This window comes from Octopus bimaculoides, chromosome Z, assembly GCF_046866305.1.
Source record: "Octopus bimaculoides isolate indiv1 chromosome Z, ASM4686630v1, whole genome shotgun sequence".
NCBI lineage: Eukaryota > Metazoa > Mollusca > Cephalopoda > Octopoda > Octopodidae > Octopus > Octopus bimaculoides.
In genome coordinates, this window is record NC_142944.1 from 21,691,273 (window position 1) to 21,715,961 (window position 24,689).

The 24,689-nt window shown below is 40.6% G+C and overlaps 1 protein-coding gene across 1 annotated transcript in view; it reads right to left on the minus strand.

Annotated features, from left to right (window-relative positions):
- The window catches only part of LOC149132168 (uncharacterized), a 23,887-nt gene extending 1,176 nt beyond the window's left edge, over positions 1-22,711 (minus strand). Inside the window, exon 1 of the mRNA XM_089365382.1 lies at positions 21,051-22,711. Coding sequence (XP_089221508.1) covers positions 21,051-22,271 — 1,221 coding nt within the window. The 5' untranslated portion in view covers positions 22,272-22,711. The remainder of the gene's footprint in view (positions 1-21,050) is intronic.
- Positions 22,712-24,689: the final 1,978 nt, after the last annotated feature.

Sequence of the window (24,689 nt, forward strand, 5' to 3'; positions counted from 1 at the left end):
TTGATCGTCACACGCTGATGACAGGTTACTACCCAGAAACCCAGGTCCCTATGTATCACGTAAGGCTAGAGATGGGAACGATGATTTCACTTCGCAAGTACTGATTGGACGGACACAGACAACATGTCGTTAGCCAGCTGGAGGGGATGTCTTCCTGGACTATAAACAACAGTAGCATCGTCCGCTATGGGTCAGCCACATTTAGGTAGCAGATATACTTCACGATATATATATAATATATATACACACATAAACATATATATATATATATATATATATATATATATATATATATATATATATATATATATATATATATATATATATATATAGTAGACTTACTTGCAAAAATGGACGTGTGCGTTCAATAATGTAATAATACAAAGAATATATATACATGTATACACACATATATGTTCATACTTACATCTACATGTGTATATACATGCATATCAGGGTACAGGACGTTAGAACAATAAACTACAGACAACGGAACGAACACATAGGAAAACGGAAAGCCACTTGGAATATCCCTTCATCAGCTGTCTCTATTCTATCTAGACGTTTCGAAGACAAGACAGAACGTACTCTAGAATAGAGTATGCATGTGTTTATGTGTAGTATTGTGGATATATATATGTGAGTGTGTAGGAGTGTGTAAGTGTGTGTGAGTGTGTGTGTTATAGTGGTACGTACATACAATGTACCAAGACGGTAAAGTATGGGTTAAGAGTATCTTAAACACTCACACACACACACACACACACACACACACACACACACACACACACACACACACACTTACACTCACATACACACACACAAACAATCATATTTGTCAGAATAAAATCATTTGAATTTGTCTTACTTTGAGCGATCGAATCCTGAGAGTGAACCCAGACCGAGGGACGATATCGACACTTCTACTTTTGGAGCGATCAAGTTGATACCTCGCATTGTGATACTCGTGTTTTGAAAGGTTTCATGAGATGAGTGATACTCGTTGATCCTCGTCGATGCTCGTTGATACTCCTCTTTTTGGGAAGTGCTGCTGGGTAACTTACTTACTAGCACTCCGTCGACTACGACGGCGAGGGTTCCAGTTGATTCGATCAATGTAACAGCCTGCTCGTGAAATTAACATGCAAGTGGCTGAGTACTCCACAGACACGCGTACCTTTAACGTGCTGTAGTTCTCAGGTTGATTCAGCCTGATACACCGAATGTGACAAGACTGACTCTGTGAATTACTGGTATTACTCACTTTTGCCGTTTGAGTGGATTAACATCAATTACCTAGCACTCCGCTGAGTAATTTATGTTGCAAAAACTCGTTGACTCGGCTTACTATCACTAGCGTAGCCAGAGTGTGTGCCGCCGGGGCGCGAAATTATTTTTCCCGCGAGAGTTCCGGACCGCCGTTATGAACTCATTTGCTTACAGCCAATCAGAGCTCAAACTATCAAACTAATTTATGAGCGCAGAACAAGTGATGGGTGATCAGATAAGGTCACTTGGTTAAGGAATGACCATGCTTCTTTTCGCTTTTAAGAACGCTTGTTATTCTTGTTCTTGTGTCAAACATGGCTGCCTCTGCGTAGTTATTTGTGTTGTTGTTTACTTTGTAAAACAGTAAGGGGAGAGGGTTGCTAGCACATCACCCTCTACCCACATCTTTCCCATCCACGTCTTTACCATATAGGACCCTAACAAAATCCGATAATAGGTATAGATGCAAATCTATCTAATAACTTGTTCTCTTCTAAAACCAAGCATAACTTGGTGATCGGTCGACTTACAACACCATCCTTAGTCTTGAGGTTACTTGGCAGACTGTGTTTGTTAACTTGACAACAAGGTCAGGGTGAGTTCTGATTGGGTGTATGTAAATGAGTTCATTACTGGGGTCCGGAACTCTCGTGGAAAAAAAATTTCGCGTCCGGGGCGGCCCGTTAGTTTGTCGCCTCGGGGCCCCCACGAAAAGTACATATTATCTACAGCAGACACAAAAGTGGTTCCACCCCTATAGAAGTGCCGCCCGGGGCGCAACGCCCCTCCGTCACACTCTAGCTACGATAGCGCTTACTGTTATATTCGTTTGTGTTGACGAATGGAAAGCAAAACAGTGACACACACATACAGACATGCACACACACACACACATGCTCTCACACACACAGACACACACACACACACACACACACACACACACACACATAATCATATACATATGCATACACACATACATACACACACGCGAGTACTGGCATAAACATACATTTTAAGGACCAACGAGCAGAGCCTCTAACATGGTGGTTCGACTTGCTGGAAATAGCACCCAAATCTCCCTCGCATCCAGATTCGACTCTCTTATATAAACGACCTATTATATAATGTAGTCCTCGGTACACTGTTCCAGGAAAGAAAAACAAAAAAAAATGCCTGGTCTTTGATTGCTGATCTTCTGTACCAATTCTGAGGTGGAGCAGAATTGGTACAGCAACAGCAACAACAACAGCAGCAGCGGCGGCATGTTATACACTCCATACAATATTCCCGTCCCACACGCCAAACATACACCAGCTGCATGCACGGAACCAAGTATATACACCTGGCAAGGTTTACCATTTCACATTCAGGTATTTTAATCTAATCCTGTAACGATGATGCCGATATATTCAGGGGTTGTTTTATAGAAACACTAACAAGTACATATACGTCTGTACATGCACTTAAATTTCTACGTTCTTCTGCTTTTATTGCATAGAAAGAGAGCGAAAGAGATAGAGTGAGTGAGAGTGAGAGTGAGAGTGAGAGAGAGAGGTGGGGAGGAAAGGAGGGGAGAAAAGGAAGGTGGAAAGAAAGTGCTTTCAGTGGAATTTAGAACAGGGAATATGTATGCGTGAGTGGGGTATATTATCTTAAATATACAGTAATCTCTCGCCATATCGCGGTTCACCTATCGCGGTTTATTATTTAAGCTTCCATCGATTCCTCCGTGGTGTTGTTCTGCATTTATAGATGTTTTCGATCTAGTTTGGATATTTTGCCATCAAATTTGAATTCATTGCAATCAAATTTCAATTCTTTGCCATCAAATTTTAATTTTTTGCAATCAAATTTCAATTCTTTGCCATCAAATTTTAATTCTTTGCAATCAAATTTCAATTCTTTGCAATCAAATTTGATGGCAAACAATCCAAAATAGATCGAAAACATCTATATAATAAAATAAATATATACAAATTATAAAAATTATTTTTAAAACTACATACAGTACAATTGTGTTCCTACTTTGCTGATTTCCATCTATCACGTGGGGTTTTGGAACGTAACACCCGCGATAATCGAGGGATTACTGTATATTATATATAGGCGTGGCTCTGTGGTAAGGAGCTTGCTTCCTAACCACATGGTTCCGAGTTCAGTCCCACTGCGTGCACTTTTGACAAGTGTTTTCCGCTGTAGCCTCGGGCTGACCAAAGCCTTGTGAGTGGATATGGCAGACAGATGTGTGTGTGTGTGTGTGCGTGTGTGTGCGCGTGTGTGTGTGCGCGCGCGTGTGTGTGTGTGTGTGTGTGTGTGTGTGTGTGTGTGTGTGTGTGTGTGTGTGTGTGTGTGTGTGTGTGTGGATTTGTGGGGTTGTGCCTGTGTTTGTCTTTCCACCGATGTTGGTGTATTTACGTCCTCGTAACTTAGCGGTTCGGCAAAAGAACGGATAGAATAAGTATAAGGCTTATAAAGAATAAGTCCAGGGCACGATTTCTTCAACTAAAACGCAGTGCTCCAGCATGGCCACAGTCAAAATGAGTGAAACAAGTAAAAGACTAAAAGAATATATATACATATATACATATGTATATACTTATATATATATATATATATATATATATATATATATATATATATATATATATATATATATATATACACACAAAAAAAAAGAAAGAAGAAAGCAAAGGACCACTAATGAGACCGCAGAAGAGTGAAGAAAGAACTCTGGCCGAAATACGACTAATATAAAATAAAGCTGAAACAAATGAACACCAAATATATAGTGCGTGTGCTTTTATTGGCTAAACTGGCAACATGACTATCCCCAAATACATCAACATATATATATATATATATATATATATATATATATATATATATATATATGTTCTTGGCGTTTATTTTTTTTTGTTTGTTAATTCTAAGTTTCAAAAATTCGAAACGACCGAACATATAATTCGTGTGTCACATACACTCGGAGAACACCACATCACTTTCGAAATATATTTTGAGATGAAGAGATGAAGTAGAGACAACATCCATCGCATGGTCAATAGTAGATATGACATTAGCGTTTAGGTATATGTCGAATTACTGTAAACTCCGTCTCTCAAAGATACTTCGTATTTTGGTCGTGTGGAGATATCGGTGAGAGACATATATAAAGATGTTATGTCTCACACGCTTAGATGGGTCAGAAGAAAGCAGAGAGCTAATCACCGTATACTTGGTAGAACTTAAACCAGTTAACCGACATAGATTAGCGTGGGTTTGTTGAGCTTTTAGTTTATTGCTTAACAATATCGAATAAATTACTTTGACTAAGCTGCGTCCAGGCAAATGTTTGGCTGAGAGTAGGGAAAAGTTGTTAAGTTCCAATTCAGTCCTGATTGAGCAGAACCTAAGATCAAAGACTTTGAAATCGTCACTATAGCACTTCCAATTTGATGAAATGAAAAATGAGTTTGTTGTAGAGAGACAACACGAGTGCTACTCTTCGAGTCTCTGTGATTAGTACCTAGTGACATACATACATACATACATACACATATACATGCATACATACATACATACATGCATGCATACATACATATATATACACACATGCATTCATACATATATGCTTACGTATATACATACAGGCTGGCAGGCAGGCAGGCAGGCAGGCAAGCAGGCAGATAGGCAGGCATGCATGCATACATACATACATACATACATACATACATACATACATACATACAGTCGGTTTTTGTTTGTGGTCTATAAGTAAGAATCAAAGTACCTTGTTTGTCAGATTAGAATATAAACCCAACATTAAGGATGTAAAAGAATTCTATGAACGATTAAATAAATAATTAATTAACCACCGTCAACAAGCGGTCTACACTAAGGTTGAACAAGGTAACTGTTGTAGTTTTCGTTACATGCAATCGATTTCACTTTTATATTGTCTTTACACATCGAGCCAAATAAGGATTTTTTTTTTTTTTTTGTTAAATTTATTGACATGCTCTTCCGAATGGATTCTGGTGGCAAGAATGATATAGAAAGGTTTTGCAACTAAAACAATACAAGCCTTCTATCAAGCATTGGTTCTCCCGAGAACTTAAGCATTGATTTAGACAATTTTTTTTTATCTCCGTTCTCACTCTAATGATTTTTACTTAACAGGATTGTACACATACCATATGAAAGAGTTTTTCCCACACATCTAAGATATCTGAAAACAAAAATGTTGACGGCGAAAATGTCCACGATAAGAATTGTTTACGGAAATAATTGCGGTAAAAAATACCTGACGCGAAAATTAACAACCGCCTCACGTTAAATAAAGGAGAAAATATCAAGCGGTTCGCCTTCCGGCTCAGCCCTGATTGTACTATAATAATATGAGAGGTAATCTTCTAATTCAGCTCGTAGTGTCGTCTGCTTAGTGTCTGTGATCGATGAGGAGATAGTTATTCCGAAATGCTTGCATCTCAGTCTAGGTAGATGGCGCTACGAGCTGATCTATGCGTATACAAACCATTGTCAGCAAGTGAGATATATTCTCCGTGACAACACGCAATAAATTGCTTGTTCCCCAGTTCGAACGTGCATCAAGCATATTCGGACTGATAAAACAATTTCAAAATAATATTATGAGGAAAATATTACTTGAATGGAAATCACTTTAATATGAAGGAGAGGCATTATCACGTTATCACGTGATCGACCAGATTATCGGATGTTATAATACATCACTGGTCACTATGCGCTGTGTATCGTCTTAGCTTTCGAATGATACCCCCCCCCCCCCCGTTGGCTGGACGAGCAGACCAAAATCCCCCCTGATCGGAAGTCTTCTGCGTCGTAATGTTATCCATTAACATCCGAGTAGACTGAAGCAGCGTGAAAGGAAGTGTTTTACTAAAGAATACAACGCGTACGAACCTTCACGCTTTATTATTATACTAAAAAAAATACTGCATCAGGCTTGAAGTATGATGACTGACTAATGATATAAAAGAGTGGAACAGTGCCTGTTTCATCGTTTCCGACACATTCCGTGAACACGGTGATATTGAATGCAAGCCTCGTGTTCTCCTTTATTTGAAACCTAGCGCAGGGTTGTGAAACATAAGACTCACAGAAGGGAAACGGCCTGACAGTATTCAGGCTCTTGGCTGAATTTATATCTTTTGTCTTTTACTTGCTTCAGTTATTAGACTGCGGCCATACTTGGGTACGTCTTTGACAAGTTTCAGTCGAACAAATCGACCTCAGTACTTAAAAAATAATTATTGATTTTAAAATATTCTGTAAAATATACAACTAGCATGTGTTCAGAACTGAAACCCCAAAAAGAGCACATTGGGGAATCTTGAATGAAAAGCAAGGTAAACGAAAGTTATCAATCCATATACAAGATGTGACTTATTTCACTTTCATTTTGTCTGAACATGCCAATCCAAATAGAAAGGCTTTCTTTTCTTTTCTTTTCTCTTCCATTTTTACAAATTTACGGATGGATTCTGGTGACATGAACAATATTACAAGGCCTCGCAGTTGAAAGTATGCAACCCTTTTATCAAGCATTTGGTCTTTTCAAGAAATGAATGCATTTATTTGGACAATTTCTATCTCCGTTATCATTCTTAGAACTTTTACTTAATTGAATAGTATACATAGCATGTGATGATTTGTTTTTCACACATCTCTGCACACAAACCTTTTTAACACCTCGTATTCTTGATTTGTTATCTATATACTTAGACCTACATCATATATAGGATTTTTAGTGTGCATTAACCCTATCCAGCTTGCGAGATCTAGTTTATGCTTCAATGGTTCATTAAAGCCAAGCGAGTTTGACATCCTTGATCTAACAAACCTGTAAAGCAATATAATTTTACTATAACAACCTATAATAAAATACAAACGACAACTTCCCTTTTTACTGTCCTCAATGTACGGAAATAATGGAGTGGGAAGCCAATGCACACCACCACATCATATTTCAAAGGATCTCACTTCATCCTTCACAAAGTCTTCTGGAACAAAAACTAATGAAAAAGACGTTTATCAATTCATATACGACAAGATGTGATCTACATCGCCTTCACTTTCTCAGTATAAAGGGCAAAGGCAAAGACCCCCTTCGGTTATGAATGACCATGGGACTACACCTAATAAGTTCCCTTCCGAAACATAAGTCCGGGCAAGGTTGTTTATGGAAGACCAACAGTCGCCTATGCATACCAGCTTCCCCTCTCCTCTCCACTGATGTTATCCAAGGGAAAGATAAAGGCCGATACAGTTTGGCACCAGCGACGTTGCAACTCATTTCTACATCTGAGTTAACTGGAGCAACATGACATAAAGTGTCTTGCTCAAGAACACAACACATAGCCCGGTCCGGGAATCGAACTCACTACCTCATGATTGTGATCCCGACGTTCTAACTATTGAGCCATGCGCTTTATCAGTATAGCCTAGCCAAATGTAGGGACTTTTCTCTCTTTCTTTCTTTTTCTTGTTTTTTTTTTTTGCAAATTTACGTGCAGATTCGTCTGAATGGATACTCCCACCCCTCAAATTGAATGTCCAATCAGAATACCGAGCCACATTTACCGTATGGTAGATAGTAAACTAGTCTTTATAATGGTTTCGAATTTTGGCCCAAGGCCAGTAATTTCGAGGGAGAGATTCATCGATTCATTCGACTAGAAACCCGTCAAAGCTGTGCTGCAGCATGGCCGCAGTCCAATGACTGAAACAAATAAAAAGATACAAAACCAAGAATAAAAAGTTAAAATCCAAATTTAAAAAAAAAATTCTTCCCGATAGGGTGGACTTAGAGCTCCGAAATCGATTAAATGAGGTACCAGTTATATACTGAACGAGTTTCATCCAATTGCAACGTTCTTTATATATGTTTGGCTTTGTACAAAAGGAAAATCAGATAAAAAGAAAAGAAGACGTTTATTTTTATCGATATTCTCCTTGTTTTCTGTCGCTTAGTTGATTTCTGTAGTCTTACAACTGATTGGTGTTGGTGGTGGAGATGGTAGGAGTGTTGTAATGGGGAAAATGGTGGCGATCAGATTGTTGTTGAAAATGGAGTCGATAGATGAGGTGAGTGGGGTGGCTTCTCTTTTCTTTTCTATTTTTTTTCTCTTCTTTTATTGATTATATCTCCCTCATCTCTCTGTTTGGAATTCTGTTTGTCTGTCAGTCTGTTTATGTCTCTTCTGATGATCTCTCTCTCCCTCTCTTTCCCTCTCTCTCCCTCTCTCTCCCTCTCTCTCTCCCTCTCTCTCCCTCTCTCTCTCCCTCTCTCTCTCTCTCTCTCCCTTCTCTCTCTCTCTCCTGATAATTTATAACTCTATCTGTTTCTCTCACACTTTAACTCTCTCTCTCTCCTAAACATTTCACTCTCTCTTTTAAAGATCTTTCTCTCTTCCTTCTGATGATCTCACCTCTCTCTCTCTCTCTCTCTCTCTCTCTCTCTCTCTTCCGATGATCTCTGTCTCCTCCCTCTCTCTCTCTTTTCTTCTCTCTCTCTCTTTTCTTCTCTCTCTCTCTTTTCTTCTCTCTCTCTCTTTTCTTCTCTCTCTCTCTCCATCTCTCTCCTCTCCCTCACTCTCCATTTGAATGTTTTCTTTTTCGTATAACTTTGAAAGAAATTATTGGATATTGTTGATGTCAAGAAAACACAATTTTCTAAAAATATCAAATATATGATACATATTGTCGTTTGCCGTAAACAAGATGAGATAAACAGGATTTAGTAAACAACATGCCGTAAACAAGATGCGATAAACAACACACAGTAAACAAGACGCAGTAAACAAACTTCAGTTTTTTTTCTTATTATTATTACCCCAAACTGAGAAAACAATTAATTAGACTGGGTTAAGTTGTTATACTATATAGAAACACTAACCCGATTGACCCTGTTTAACACTATTAAACAGGGTCAATCAGGTTCTAGGGCATCTTTTTGTAGTTTTTATTCACATTTTCGCAAGCAGTCAGACGATGAGTCTGGTTTGAGGATATCGTGAGATACGGCTTCCAACTGTGGTAACCACGTAAGATATGACCATCCACTCTTCCATCTTCACATCTGTCTCGAAAGCCACGCAATAATAATGATAATAATAATAATAATTATAATAATAATAATAATAATAATAGCAAAAGAGAAAGACAGAGAAAAATCCCAGCAATGGTTGAGAAGCACAGGACTTAAAGCAGAGACTGAAGGATTTTTAATTGCTGCACAAGACCAAAGCCTCCCCACTAGAAATTACCAAAAACACATAATGAAAAGAAACATATCAAGTAACCGTAGAATATGTGGAGATGGACAAGAAACAATAAATCACATTATCTCTGGCTGCCCAGTCCTGGCTAAGAAGGAATATATTCACAGACACGACAGAGCTGGGACCTATATACACTGGACGCTATGCCAACACTATGGAATAACAACAGAAAAAAGATGGTATAAACACACGCCAGAAAAGGTCACAGAAAACGAGAAAGCAACCATACTCTGGGATATTCCAATACACACAGATAGAGAAATTAAGGCAAATAGACCAGATATAGTTGTCAAAGATCATGAAGAAAAAAATGCTTTCTAATTGATGTATCAATACCAGCAGATGACAACGTTTCCCTTAAAAAAATGGAAAAACTTTCAAAATACAAAGACCTGGAAATAGAGGTAACTCGAATGTGGAATCTAAAAACAGAAACAATTCCTATCATAGTAGGTGCCTTAGGTATAATAAAAAAAATATTCAGACAAATACATAACAAAAACACCAGGACTTACAAATATATGTAACCTACAGAAAATTGCACTACTGGGCACTGCACACATCCTACGCAAAACACTTTCAATACAGTAACCATAGGAGCATCACAGCAAACCACAGCACATACCCAAGGCACACAGAGCTGCGTTCGGTAGTGAAGTGAAAGCACGTTATAAAAATAAAACTACTGAACAATAATAATAATAATAATAATAATAATAATAATAATAATAATAATAATAATAATAATAATAATAATAATAATTTAGCCAAAACTCATGTCGGATAAGAGGTAATATTAACAATGACAAATAGTAAAAAAATGAAAATATTAATATCAGTGATGATAATAATAATAATGAAAGGAAGCGGCTGGAATCACTCCATATCCTGATTGTTGATACATCTAGTGATGGTATCACAATAAAACCACTGGTAATTGCGCAACCTGATAATCGCTACCTCATATGAGTGACAATGAAAAAACAAAATATCGTGAATAACGGTGGTAATGAAACTGAAGCACTTGATGGTGATAGCGTTGCACCCGGCTGGTTCAGAGATATTGGTCCGACTCCTTCCTGTCGTTATGCAGTAAGGGACCAGCACACACGGCGTAGATGGAACGAACAAGTCAATGCTGTGGTTATGGAGTGTTACTACCTGAGCAAACCTGTAGACGAAAATGGTGTTCATATTAAGGAATACCGACAACGTATGTATGATCAATGGAGAGAAAGAGGATTGTTTTAACTCACGGAACAGAGATTATGTGATCAAGCTAGAGCAATAAGAAAGAATCCTTGGTTCACGTCGGGCGAAATCCTTAGCTGTATTTCGCCCGTCGTTATATTCTGAGTTCAAGTTCCGCCGAGGTCGACTTTACTTTTCATCCATACGGGGTCGGTAAAACAAGTACCAGTTGAGGTCCGGGATTGCTGTAATCAACTTAGCCCCTCCCCACAAAATTTCGGGCCTTGTTCCTATAGCAGAAAGGATTATTATTATTATTATTATCATCATCATCATCATCATCATCATCATCATCATCATCATCATCATCATCATCATTATCATTATCATTATTATTATTATTATTATTATTATTATTATTATTATTATTATAACTTGGCATAATCGAATTCGCCAATACTTGCACTGGAGCATATGTTTTCACTATGATACATCCGGAACCAGTCACTGAGGGGGACTATGAGATACATACAGACAGGCAAGGGGAGCCGTTAAATAGCCATCCTATCATCGTGACTTCTTACAGCAGCCCTGAAGACCGAGTGGGAGAGGAGGGAGAGAGAGGTGGGGGGACGAAGAGGAAGCAGGTAAGCTCGCCGAAATTCCAGCGTGGGGACAAAACCATGTATGGAAATCTACCTGGGAATACTTGAGGCAGATGGAATCAAACGCAACAACATGAAGGAAAAAACAAAAAGAGAGTACCTGCGGCGAGTGAGAAAAATATTGGCTTCAAAGCTGAATGCAAGAAACATAATTTCGGCAATAAACTCGCGCGCAGTCGCAGTAGTTCGGTATGGCGCTGGAATCCTGAAGTGAACAGAAGAGCTAAAGGAGATAGCCAGGAAGTCAGGAAAGCTCCTAACGATGTGTGGACCCCATCATCCACGTGCAGACACTGATCGCCTATATATGAAGAGAGAAAATGGAGGAAGGGGACTGATAAATGAGGAAGACTGTGCACATCAAATTCAGGAGCTTAATGAGATACCTAGATCAAGGTAAGGAAACCTTTCTACTGACAGTTAGGAACGAGGGAGAATTGAAAGCAGAGAAAAAAGAAAAATAAAGGAAAAAGTTCAAAAAGGACATGAAGAAGAATTACGCAAGAAGGGTCTACATAATCAATTCCATATAGCCACAACAGAAATTTCTGGAAAAAATAGCTGGGATTGGCTGATGAAATGAACCCTAAAAAAAGAGAACGAGAGCACTATACTGGCAGCACATGACCAAGCTTTAGCCTCGAACTGGAGAGTCAACCTTAGGAGTGAGCGAGTATCTCCGCCGTGCTGCATCTGTAATAGAGTGGATGAAACCATTGCCCATATCACGAACGAATGCCCCAGACTTGCCCAAAACCAATACAAGTTGCGACGACACCATCAGGTAGCGAAAGTGCTACTGTGGAAACTGTGCGAAAAGTGGGGGTTAGAGAGAGGCAAGACGTGGTATGAGCACAAACCACAGAGAGTGGCAGAGTTGGAGACTAGCAAAGTCCTTTGCGATTTTCCAGTCCAAACAGATCAGGTGCAAGAGCATAACAGACTGGAACTGGTGGTGGTGGACAAGGTGCACCATATATGCTATATAGTTGACGTTGCATGCCCCTGGACCCACGAATAGTCAAGAAAGAAGCCGAAAAGATAGATAAATACAACCCTCTTAAGTACGAAACAAACCGGCTATGGAAAATGAAGAAGGTGAAGATAGAGCCAATTATTGTTGAGTCCTTGGAAACAGTATCAGAAGGCATCAAAGGGAATATAACAGCCAGAATAATGGGGAAAGTATTAGTTGAAAAGAATAAATAGCATAGTACCAATAGGCTGCAGGTAGCAAGCCCGCTCAGTCCTGGCTAAGAATAAATCATATTATCTCTGGCTGCCCAGTCCTGGCTAAGAAGGAATATATTCACAGACACGACAAAGCTGGGACCTATATACACTGGACGCTATGCCAACACTATGGAATAACAACAGAAAAAAGATGGTATAAACACACGCCAGAAAAGGTCACAGAAAACGAGAAAGCAACCATACTCTGGGATATGCCAATACACACAGATAGAGAAATTAAGGCAAATAGACCAGATATAGTTGTCAAAGATCATGAAGAAAAAAAATGCTTTCTAATTGATGTATCAATACCAGCAGATGACAACGTTTCTCTAAAAGAAATGGAAAAACTTTCAAAATACAAAGACCTGGAAATAGAGATAACTCGAATGTGGAGTCTAAAAACAGAAACAATTCCTATCATAGTAGGTGCCTTAGGTATAATAAAAGAATATTCAGACAAATACATAACAAAAACACCAGGACTTACAAATATATATAACATACAGAAAATTGCACTACTGGGTACTGCACACATTCTACGCAAAACTCTTTCAATACAGTAAACATAAGAGCACCACAGCAAACCACAGCACATACCCAAGGCGCACAGAGCTGTGCTCGGTAGTGAAGTGAAAGCACGTTATAAAAATGAAACTACTGAATAATAATAATAATAATAATAATAATAATAATAATAATAATAATAATAATAATAATAATAATAATAATAAAGATAATAATAATAATAATAATAATAATAATAATAATAATAATAATAATAATAATAATAATAATAATAATAATAATAACCACAACAACAACGACGACGACGACGATGATAAGGTGCTGATTCTACAAAGAACCAATTCTTTGTAGAAACAATTGACTACCTCAACTCTGGATGCTCTATGTTAATCACAAATGAATATAACATTAATCGCCATGATAGACTTAGTCAGTATGTGGACAGCTGATATGCCGTAAGTCTGGTACTCTCGTGTAAGAAGAACCGGCGGGAAGATGAGCCTTCCAAATAGTAAACAATACAGACATTATTTTGGACTTTAATATTCAAAATGATCGATTATTCCAGCCAATAAGAGAAGACATTGTGGTAAAAGTATCATAGTGACAAAACCCCGACAGACTGCAACATCTTGGATGAGAATTTAAATAAATGCAAACATCTAGGACTAGAGGCCACAAAAATGTGGCATCTAAGAACAACAACTGTACCTGTGATCGTTGGAACTTTAGGGATAATACTAAATGGTACTTTGATACATTTTGGACAATTACTAGGAAACGCAAAAGTACCAGAAAATTGTTCTCGTGGAAACTACGCACATCCTATGAAAAACACTGTCGATCTGAGATTATCTGAATTTTTTACGCTCTTTCAAAACTGTAAATATTACAGTAAGCTTTTACTGAAATCTTAATTCTTAATGTTTGGTTTCCTTTTCTTGCAATATATCTGTGCTAATAATGAGTAACACTCATAGTAATATGTTCGACTTGTTGTTACTCTGGGTGAGACTTGGAACAGCTCGTATAAAACAAAGCACCAGCAATAACGAAAATAGAAATTATAGTAATCGTTTCTTAATTGACCACAAAGCCCGAAATGAAAGGTTCAGAAGATATTGATTTAAAGCAGCAAAACACAGAGGCGTTTACAGACATACAAGAAAAACAATGAAGTGACAATAGGATTTTAAACCGTGAAAATACCCCAGTAGGACGAGGAGGCCTCTGATGGTTACCCATGGAAGCTGGAAGCCAAGCAAAAAGCAAAGATAACATTACCACTAAAGAAGGTACCCTAACCTTGCTGTCCTCAAATTTATAGCCGCATGCTTTGAGCACTCCCGTTCACTTAGTTCAGACCCACCTCTCTTATTCACCTCTCAACAAATTTGCTGGAGAGTTTTTCACTTTTTGCTTTTTGTTTTCCCTCTCTTTCTTCAAAAGTATTCATTTTGACGAGATCTTCAAAACTATTTCCTAACCAGGAGAGTTTTCGCAGTTAGAGAAATCCATGGCAGGAAGAAGAGAAGAGCGTCTGCGCAATTTAACGTCTGTGTTTATATTTGTAATCTGGTTGGCTGCTGCGGGTAGGGTATTTTGGGCTTTGGTGATGTTGCCAATGTTGTTTTCTTGGGTTTTGGTGTTGGTGTCTGCCACTGCCGTTATATATTGCGTTATGCTGTTGTTCATTTTGGAGTCGCTAGAACAACACCAAAATAACAACATCAGCTGTTTTTTATGTTGTTGCTCTTGGTACAGCTGCTATTGGTGCTGCTACTGTTGATGCTCTTACTGTTTTTATTGTTCATGTTGCTGCTGAGGCGGAGATGTCAGCAGTAGAGGAGTCTTTCTACTTCCTTGTTTTTTTGTTTTCTTTTGTAATGGGTTTGAGTCTCCATATATATGGCGTCTCAGCCTTCGGTCCTTAAATGCTAAGAGCAGCTGCAAACCATTTAAGAGGTTGATCAAGTCAGAGACGGCCTCCATACCCCTTGGTTAGTTTAATATAATAATTCCATTCCAATGCATGATCAAGTTTCCTTTCCCAGTCTGCAAAATACTAATTTTTCTATGCCGTGTATCGCGACCGCTTCAAACAAGGAGATATCCACTTCTGGTGGTTACCTCAGTTACCTTTATTTTCACACTCACTGACTGAGGTATGTTGGTATCAGGAGTAAATCGTCACACTTTAATGTGGTTGTCGAATTTTCTTTCGTTTCTTCTTCGGCCTCAACACCTTCATCAAGTTGCGCAAGTTTTTATGCTCCAGATTGGTTTAAAGCAACTTTCAATCTGGGCTTGCGTCGCTGGCTCAAGTCATCTCGTTTTCATTTCAATACATGTATATGTTATCGTTTTAGGATTCCTCATGAATTTGTTACGGTGAGATGCATTTAAAAAATTTTTTTAGTTTTTTTCCGTTAGAACAATTGTCTCTAGTTTTCTACCAACATTTGCTAAACCATTTCTACATTGTTTGCAAGCCGCGCTGTTTAATATCTTTATCGTATTAAAGTGTGTGCTGGTGATGGTGGAGATGGTGATGGTGGTGCTAGTGGTGGTGGTGGTTGTGGTAGTGGTGGTTGTGGTGCTGGTGGTGGTGATGATGATGGTATTTGCTTCAATATTCTCCCATCTTAAAGGCGACGAGCTAGCAGAAACGTTAACACGTCTTTACGTTCCGAGTTCAAATTCCGCCGAGGTCGACTTTGCCTTTCATCCTTTCGGGGTCGATAAAGTAAGTACCAGTTGCGTACTGGGTCGATCTAATCGACTGCCCCCCTCCCCAAAAATTTCAGTCCTTGTACCTAGAGTAGAAAAGAATATTCTCCATCTTGCATGCTTCTGTTGATGCTGCTGTTAGCATTTCTGCGGTGGTGTTATGCTGGTAGTATTGCTTCCATGCCTTTTTCAGGAGTTGCTTTTGTTGTAATCATCGTAGTCGTGGTCGTTGTTATTGCTGTCATCGCTGTTGTTATTCATATATTCTCTGTTAAATGTAGCATGTAACGATAGGTAAGGTCTTTCATTATGAATCTTCCAAAAAACAATCTCCTCCCTCGATTTCAGAAATCGTTTTACCTTTTTCTTTTTTTTTTTTTTTTTTCAAAACCTTATGTATACATTCGCTCATCAAAATTTCAGAATTCGCCCCGAAGTGACGAAAATTTTACACAGCCAACAAGCCTCAAAAGATCCTAGTTGACTTTATAGCACAATGGTACAAGAGAAACCAAAATTACTTTGTTCAAAGCAACACAACTCGGTAACAACTTACGAAGTCTTTCATTTGCAAACACAATGAAGATAATTATAATGAAACTAATAACAATAACAATAACAATAACAACAGCGACAACAACGAAAAGGATAATGATATAAACAACAACAACAACAACAACAACAACAACAGTAATATACCCGTAATGCGAGCTCGCAGAAGCGTTAGCATGCCGGGCGAAATACTTAGCGGTATTTCGTCTGCCGTTACGTTCTGAGTTCAAATTTCGCCAAGGTCGACTTTGCCTTTCATCCTTTCGGGGTCGACAAAGTAAGTACCAGTTGCGTACTGGTGTCGAATTAATTGACTGGCCCCCTTCCTCAAGAATTTCGGGACTTCTGCCTAGAGTAGAAAAGAATTCTTTATACTATAGGCACAAGGCCTGAAATTTGGAGGAGGGAAATAGTCGAGTACATCGACCTCAGTGCTCAACTGGTATTTATTTAATTGATCCCGAAACGGTGAAAGGCAAGTGGACCTCGGCAGAATTGGAACTCAGAACGTAAAGACGGACGAAATACCGCTAAGCATTTTGCCCGACGTGCTAACGTTTCTGCCAGCGCGCCACCTTGTGTAATAATAATAATAATAATAATAATAATAATAATAATAATAATAATAATAATAATAATAATTAATTCGTTTTATTGGCCACAAGGGCTAATATCAATTAAAAACATATAAGGACAAAGACAGAGCGAAGGTTACAAAAGGTTTTGTCCGAAAAGGTAGGAAAGTTCGTCTAAACAGAGGAAGAAAACGGAGAAAGTTATTATAAATAAATAGATAAATAAATAAATAAATAAATAAGTAGAAACCCCCGAAGGGGGAGGCGCTTCGAAAAAGGAAAGGTTACACGTGGAAAAACCCATAAAACCACGGCAGCCTGGTCAGAAAAAATAAGAAAGGGGTATAGAGCCCTTTCTCCTTTTACATTACCTTTTTTTCCTACAGGTGTATTCTCAGAATTGGTCCGTTTATACTGGCCATTCTTCCAACAGTCACCCATCTTTCAACGAATTTGCTATGAGACAGCACTTCCCTCTCTACTCTCATCCTCCTTTTCAAGTGGAACTTGAAAAAGTTGATGAGGCCTTGGCCAAAGAGGAAAGTGTCTGTCTTTAGCCCTTTCAAACGGGTCCACCATATCACCTCTTTCGCTACAGCCACTAGGCATAGGAAAATTGCCTTGCCCTCCTGGTTAAAGGAGGTCGGCGGGTCAATTTTCACGATGGATTCAGCTGATAGCCGGATCCGTCCTACACGTGACAGTAGCTGTTCGATATAGACCCACAGGTCAGCAATGCTCGGGCACTGGACGAGTGCGTGCAGAACGGTTTCGTCGTCCTGAGCGCACCTCAGGTAGGCCCGGTTGACGGCACTTCCGTGTCGGTAGAGTTTATTTCGAACAGGTAGCGCACCTCGGTAGCACTGCCAGGTGAGGGACCTTTGGAAATTATCCATGGGCCCCGGCCCGAAAGTTCTCCTGAACAGACTGTTTAGCTGATTGTCCTCGACGCCTAGAGTTTCCCCGAGAACGTCGTCGCACTTTTCCTCCCACTAACCCTCTGTAGAACGCTAGAGTGGAGCTACTACCGATCGCACTGCCCGCCTGACTGAGGGCGGTGAGAGCTTGGTGGCACTCAAGGTGCCAAACGCCCTTTCTCGGTCTACGTTTGATCCAGGATTGCAGCTCTGTTAAAGAAACGAGCTGCGGAAAATCGCGTCTGACGAAAGGCGACCACACCTGTTCACCGTTCAGGAAACGCTTGAGATGTCGTAGCCTGAGCGCATGTTTGCGCATCAGCAACCACGGCATGCCAAGGCCTCCGTTCAGCGGCTGTTGACAGCAGATGGAGCGCCTGACCAGTGGTACCTGACCCTTCCACAAAAAGTTGAAGAGCAAGCGTACCATCTTGGTTAACCAGCGGTCGGGACAAGAGATGACGGTCAAACGGTAATAGATGACGGATGCGATGTACGCATTCGCCACCTCCGCTCGACCTTTCAAGGAGAGCTTCCTCTCAGCCCATTTCTGGGTGAGGTTGGCCACCCTGTTCGTCACTTCTTCCCAGTTTTTCTCCAACTGGAGGTCCGGACCGAACCAGACCCCGAGCAGTTTAACGGGTCCGTCTGTCCAGCACCCTACGACGCTGTTGGACGGCATGGACTTTCCCCTCCAGGTGCCTAGTTGCAAGCCCACTGACTTTTCCGCGTTAATTTTCGCACCTGTCACCGCTTCATACTCGTTTAGTGTCTCGCCAATCAGGTCAATATGCCTGTGGCTCGACACCATCACGGTGGCGTCGTCGGCATAGGCAGACACGCTCCTTCTACATCCCAGATCACGCGGGACGCCCCTCAAAGCCTCCAACTTCCGCAGTAATGGCTCGAGAGTCAACACATACAGAAGGGAGGAGAGAGGACACCCTTGGCGAACCGAACGCGAGATGTTGAACGGTTCCGATAGATGGCCGTTCACCCGTATGACCGAGCAGATCCCGCTGTATAAAGCAGCTATCCACCCGCGGAAGACCGGACCGAAGCCAGCTGCCTTGAGAACAGCTGCCAGGTATCGATGGTCGACCCTATCGAAGGCTTTAGATTGATCAAAGCCCCACCCGCGCCAGCTTCGTTACCCACCCTCTCTATGATGTAGCGCATGAGATGGAGGTTGTCGTAGATAGACCTGGTCGGCACGGCGCATGTTTGCGCCTTGCCGATCAGTTTGCCCACGACAGGCGCCAATCTCTTGGCTAGCACCTTGGCCAAGATCTTCAACTCTGTGTTGAGCAGAGTGATGGGCCTAAAGTTCCCTATAATGTCCCCCTTGTTTGGGTCCTTTCTTAGCAAAGCCACCACTCCTAGACAAACAAAAGCAGGAATTCTCCCGTTTTGTTGCCAGTTGCAGTAGACGTTTGTCAAGACGCCCGCAAACAAGTCTGGCATTGACGTATAAAGCTCGTAAGGCAGACCATCCAAACCCGGCGATCTACCTCTCGTGCAGCCTTTCATCGCTTCCTGTACTTCCCAGGCAGATATGGGTCCTTCGCAGCACTCGGCTTCGCTGGTCGAGAGTTGCGGCAGGTCGTCTAGGTACACACCGAAGTCTGTTCCGTCGTCCGTCCTACCGTCGTCCCGAACAATTGAGCAAAGTGCTGCTGAAAGGCTGCACACATCTGCTTCGGTTCCGAAATCTCGCAGTCGTTCTAGTCCACCAAAGACCGAATGGTCGCTCTGTTGCCACGCTTCGCCTCAACCACGCGGGCCCATCGAGCGGCCTTAGTCCCCTCCCCGCTTACCGAAAGTGCTTTAGCTCTGACAACGCAGCCTTCATGCTTGGCATCAAAGTGTTGGTCGAGGGCCAACTTCGCTGCTAACACGTCGGTTGCGATGCCTGTCCTAAGAGCCTCGTCTAGTTTGTTAACTAAATCCCGCTCTGTTTTCTTACGTTCTACAGCTAGAGCCTTACTAAACCTAATTGATTCTACTCTAATTGCCCGCTTCAGGGCGAACCACCAGTTGTTATTGATGATTGCCCCGGTTAAAGCCCTCTTAGCTAATAAACTAATCCGGTCTCTGTAGGCTTTGCACGCCGTTATCGACGCGTTTAGCTTCCAGTAACCGGGGCCTTGTCTATGGAGCCTATCTAAGTCGACCGTGCAGATCACGAATTTGTGGTCCGTGTAGCCGACTATGTTGAATTGTGGACACCCTATGCTATCCTTATCCGCTGGCCTACAGAAAATTCTATCTAGACGACCCGATGCGATTAATCCAAGTCCACATTGGCACATTCGGGTTGTCTAGTCGATACCTGTCGGACAGCTGAAAGCGTTTGAGCAGGTTGGCGAGGCTCTTGCATCCCCCTTTCCTATTAGATGCTCCCGCACCCACCCTATCGATACGTTCGTCTAGGACAACGTTCCAGTCCCCAACTAGCACTAAAGTGCGAGAAGTACCTAGGAAAACCTCCAGACGTTTGAAATAATCCGACTGCCCTGCCAGTAGTCTGAAAGCAGCGCCATCACTACTATCGACGTCCAGGACCACCAACTTACCTTCCGGATCCAGGAAGACTGCCCTTATTTTCAAGTCTAGGCCTTTCCGAAATAGCATCGCAGTACCTCCACCGCCCGCTCCCGGCCGACACGGAGATAGGAAAATCTCGTATCCGCCAAAAAGGGCTGCGAGTTCCTGCGGGTTGGAGAGCCTGGTTTCGCTAATGGCTGCTACATCTACACTGTAAGACCTCAGGTCGTTCAACAGGTGACCTTGTTTCCAAGGCGACCCGAGGCCTCTCACATTTATGCTTCCGATTCTGAGAATTACCATGTTTTTTAAAAAAAGGAAAGTATTAGAGGAGAAAAGGCTCTACTTACTGTTTTCTGGTGGGGTGGCTCCCCTATGTTTCCGTGTGGGTGTTTCCACTAAATTCCGATAAAGGCTTTGGGAGAAACTTCTCTCTAGCGACCCAACATCATTCGGAAACTTTTCTTTTATTTTATTATAGTTTTCTTTGGTTATTTTTAGTGTGAGTATGTGTGCTGGTGGTGCGTTGTGTAGGGGTATAATGAAATTTGTGGTGTTTGCATTTGTACTGTTTTTTAAAAAGTTTAATAAGTGTTCATTTTTGGTGTTGATGGCTGTTACGTCTGTGGTGTGTGTGAGTGTTGGTGTTTGCGGTGGAGAAGGTGTTGCTATTTGTTGTGAGTGTGTGTTGTTGTTGTTGCCGATGATGTTGGGAAGCTCACCTTTTTCGCGCCTCCCCTCTTTGTCAATTGTTTCTTTTGTCTTTCTTCTTCGTTTTTTTTTTTTTGTTGGTGGTACAGTGTGCCACTTCCCTTTCTCACTAGCAGTGCTCGCACAATCCGAGCTGATCTGATCTGGAAAGGGAATGTTTGTCGGATCTGGCGAAGATTCTTTTACAATTTCTGTTGTTGTTGTTGCTAGTTCTGTTATCTTCTTTGGTGTGGAGGTTCTTGGTGTTGGTGTTGGCGTTGGTGTTGGTTTGGTGATGGCTGGAGATGATGGTGTCGCTTTTCGTGGTGTTGGTGGTGATGGTGTTGGTGGTGTGGAGGCTTTTGGTTGTTGTTGTTGTTGCTGCAATTTTCTGTTTTTGTCTGCCTCCATTCTTTGCTTGTAGATGGGGCAGTCTTTTTCTAGGTGTTTTTCACTGCTGCAGAGGTAGCACTTTGGTCTGCGCCCCTCTACAGCAATGTGTATTCTACTGCCATCCGGCAGGTTTATTGCGTCGGGTATGGTATTTATGCTATTTTGTTCAATCTGAACAAGGAGTTGCATTTCCATGCCCAACCAGTTTTTTTCTTTCACTCTGTTCACCTCCAGAATAGTGGCAGTCTCTTCAATGTCGAAGAGCATAGCTGCCACTAGCCAGGAGATGTTCAGTTTTGGCGGCACATGATTTATTTTTATTTCTGTCACGCGTCGACCAAGGTATGTCGGCACGAGTAATAAATCTTCCGCCTTTAACGGTGTTGTAGAGTGCCGGATGGCATCCTCTTCCGTTGGGAAGCGCACTTCCACTGTTCCAAAGCGCTTCCCTTTGGTTACGAAACTTTTTTGGCCCCATATGAGCTTTAGAGCTATCTCCAATCTCTGTGGGGTAGCATTCTCCATCTTTTGGTACTTTGTGTTGAATACCTTGTATACTATTGTTTTTCTTTTCGTTGCTTGTATTAATGCTTGTGGAGTGTTAAGGAAGACATTATTGCCATCCCTTCTTAACAATTCCTTGGCATTCTTTATTTCTGCCATTGTCACTTTGATTTCTTCTGAGCTCTGCTTAGCTGCGGAGGCGAAACCGTTACAATGGCTACTGGTTGTGGTCTTGGTGCTGTTGCTGGTGTTGCTTACTTTGTTTTCTTTGTTCTTTTTTTCCTCCTCCCTCTCCGGTGTAGAAGTAATGGTAGAGGTGAGAGCTGGGCAGTCAGCGGCAGAGAGTCTGTTAAACAGACCTGAATCAGAAACACTGTCCGCTATGGCGTCAACTGGGCGAGGTGGAATGTGACTTGACCCGTCATTCTTTTTGTCGGGGAGTGATGCAGAGAGAAGAGAACAGCTTGTTATTTTTTTTCCCGACGTTTTTCAGGTATGATACGTGTGAAATGTGAAAATGGAAGTTTTTCAAACGAAGAATTCACCCCTAAATGGGGGAAATCTCGCCTAACCGACTAGCTCCGCAAGAACCTAGTCGGCTTGGCTACAACAATATATAAAAATTAAGACAGATTTCAAAAGATTTCCGGGTAAAAACGGCAACAACTTACAGAGCTTCGGGAGACACGTCCATCCGCTTGAAAGGCAATAATAATAATAATAATAATAATAATAACAACAATAATAATAATAATAATAACCATGTCTCGCACATATGGTTATGATGCATGTGCCTGGTGTACCCTTATCAGACGGGTAGCCATGATGGGTATAATGGGCTTCGTATATTTTACCCCAGTGTCACTTTGATGGCATGCACTGCTCTCTCACTCAATAATAACAATAATAATAATAATGATAATGATGATGATGATAATAATAATAATACCAATTATTGTTGAGTTCTGTGGGACAATATCAGAAGGCATCAAGAGGAATATAAAGGAAATTGGAATAGAGAATCCAGTAGAACTGTTACAAAATGTTTGCCTCCTTGGCAGGGCCAGAATAATCAAGGAAGTATTAGATAGCTGAAAAGAATAAATAGCATGGTACTGTAGGCTGCAGGTAGTGAGCCCAGTACGCATGCTAGACTCCAGGAGCTCCAACAAAACCTGTGATAAAGAGAAATAATAATAATACTGCACCATTTATATACACCATTTAGGAAATACATGAACTTCACGAATTCCTATTTCTTCTCTCTCTCTCTCTCTCTCTCTCTTCTTTTTTTTTCTCACACACACACCCGTTCTCTTCCTCCTTCCCTCTCTCCCCTCATTTTGAACTTCGAAGCCACCTCCCTTCAAAAAATATATGGCTTCTGTGTCCTAATAGAAACAAACCAGCATAACATTTGTCGTGGTGCTTTCTGCTGTGTGCAAGCAAGCTATCCGGGCAATCGGTGCTTTATTTAAATCGTTGCTGATTGGTTACACAGGTGGGAAGTGTGTTTCGCAGTTTCCCAGCCCACTTTCATCTAAAGCACCATGCTGCTTCGTGTACCATCTCTGCTGGGTCTTCGATTGCTAATCCACCCAAGTATTTCAGTCACTGCTTACCATTCCTAAGACACATCAATCGGGTTATTTCACAGTAGCAACAACATAATAATGAGAATAACATGCCAGTCCTTACATTTTTCTTAATGGCTTTCGGCAACCTGCAAAGTGGATTTGCTATCGTTTCGAATAACCGTCTCTTGCAGTAGACAAATTTACCATTTCTGTTTTAATGCGTGCTGTTTGTTGACGCTTTTATTTATTTTTATTTTTTATCTATTTATTTTTATCATTTCATTATATGTAAACCCCCACACTTTATGTCTGTCTTTGTATTGTCCCCCACCCCCACCCTTCGCCTTGGTGGCAAATAAATGAAATCATTATTATTTTTTCGTCTGTCTGCGTTCTGAGTTCAAATTCCGTCGAGGTCGACTTTGCCTTTCATCCTTTCGGGGTCGATTAAATAAGTACCAGTTGCGCACTGCAGTCGATATAATCGACTTAATCCCTTCCCACAAAATTTGAGGCCTTGAGTTTCCAGCAGAAAGGATTATTATTATTATTATTATTATTATTATTATTATTATTATTATTATTATTATTATTATTATTATTATTGTTATTGTTGTCCCAATTTTTCAAATTATAATTGTTATTCTTAATATTATCGCCCCCCTCCCTTTTTCCTCTTTTAATGCTGTATACTATGTTTTATTTCCCCTCTTTTATTGTATACCGTGTATACATTACAAAGTTCTTTTTTCTTAATCATTTCATTATGTGTAGGCACCAACAATTTATTCCTGTCTTTGTATTACCCCTCAACCGCCGTCATCCTTCGCCTCTGAGGCAATTAAAAGAAATCGTCATCATCTTCATCACCATCATCATCGTCGTCGTCATCATCATCATCATCATCAGCATCATTATCATCGTCATCATGTTCTTTTTATTAATTTATTTATATATTTATTTATTTATTATTATCATTATTATTATTATTATTATTATT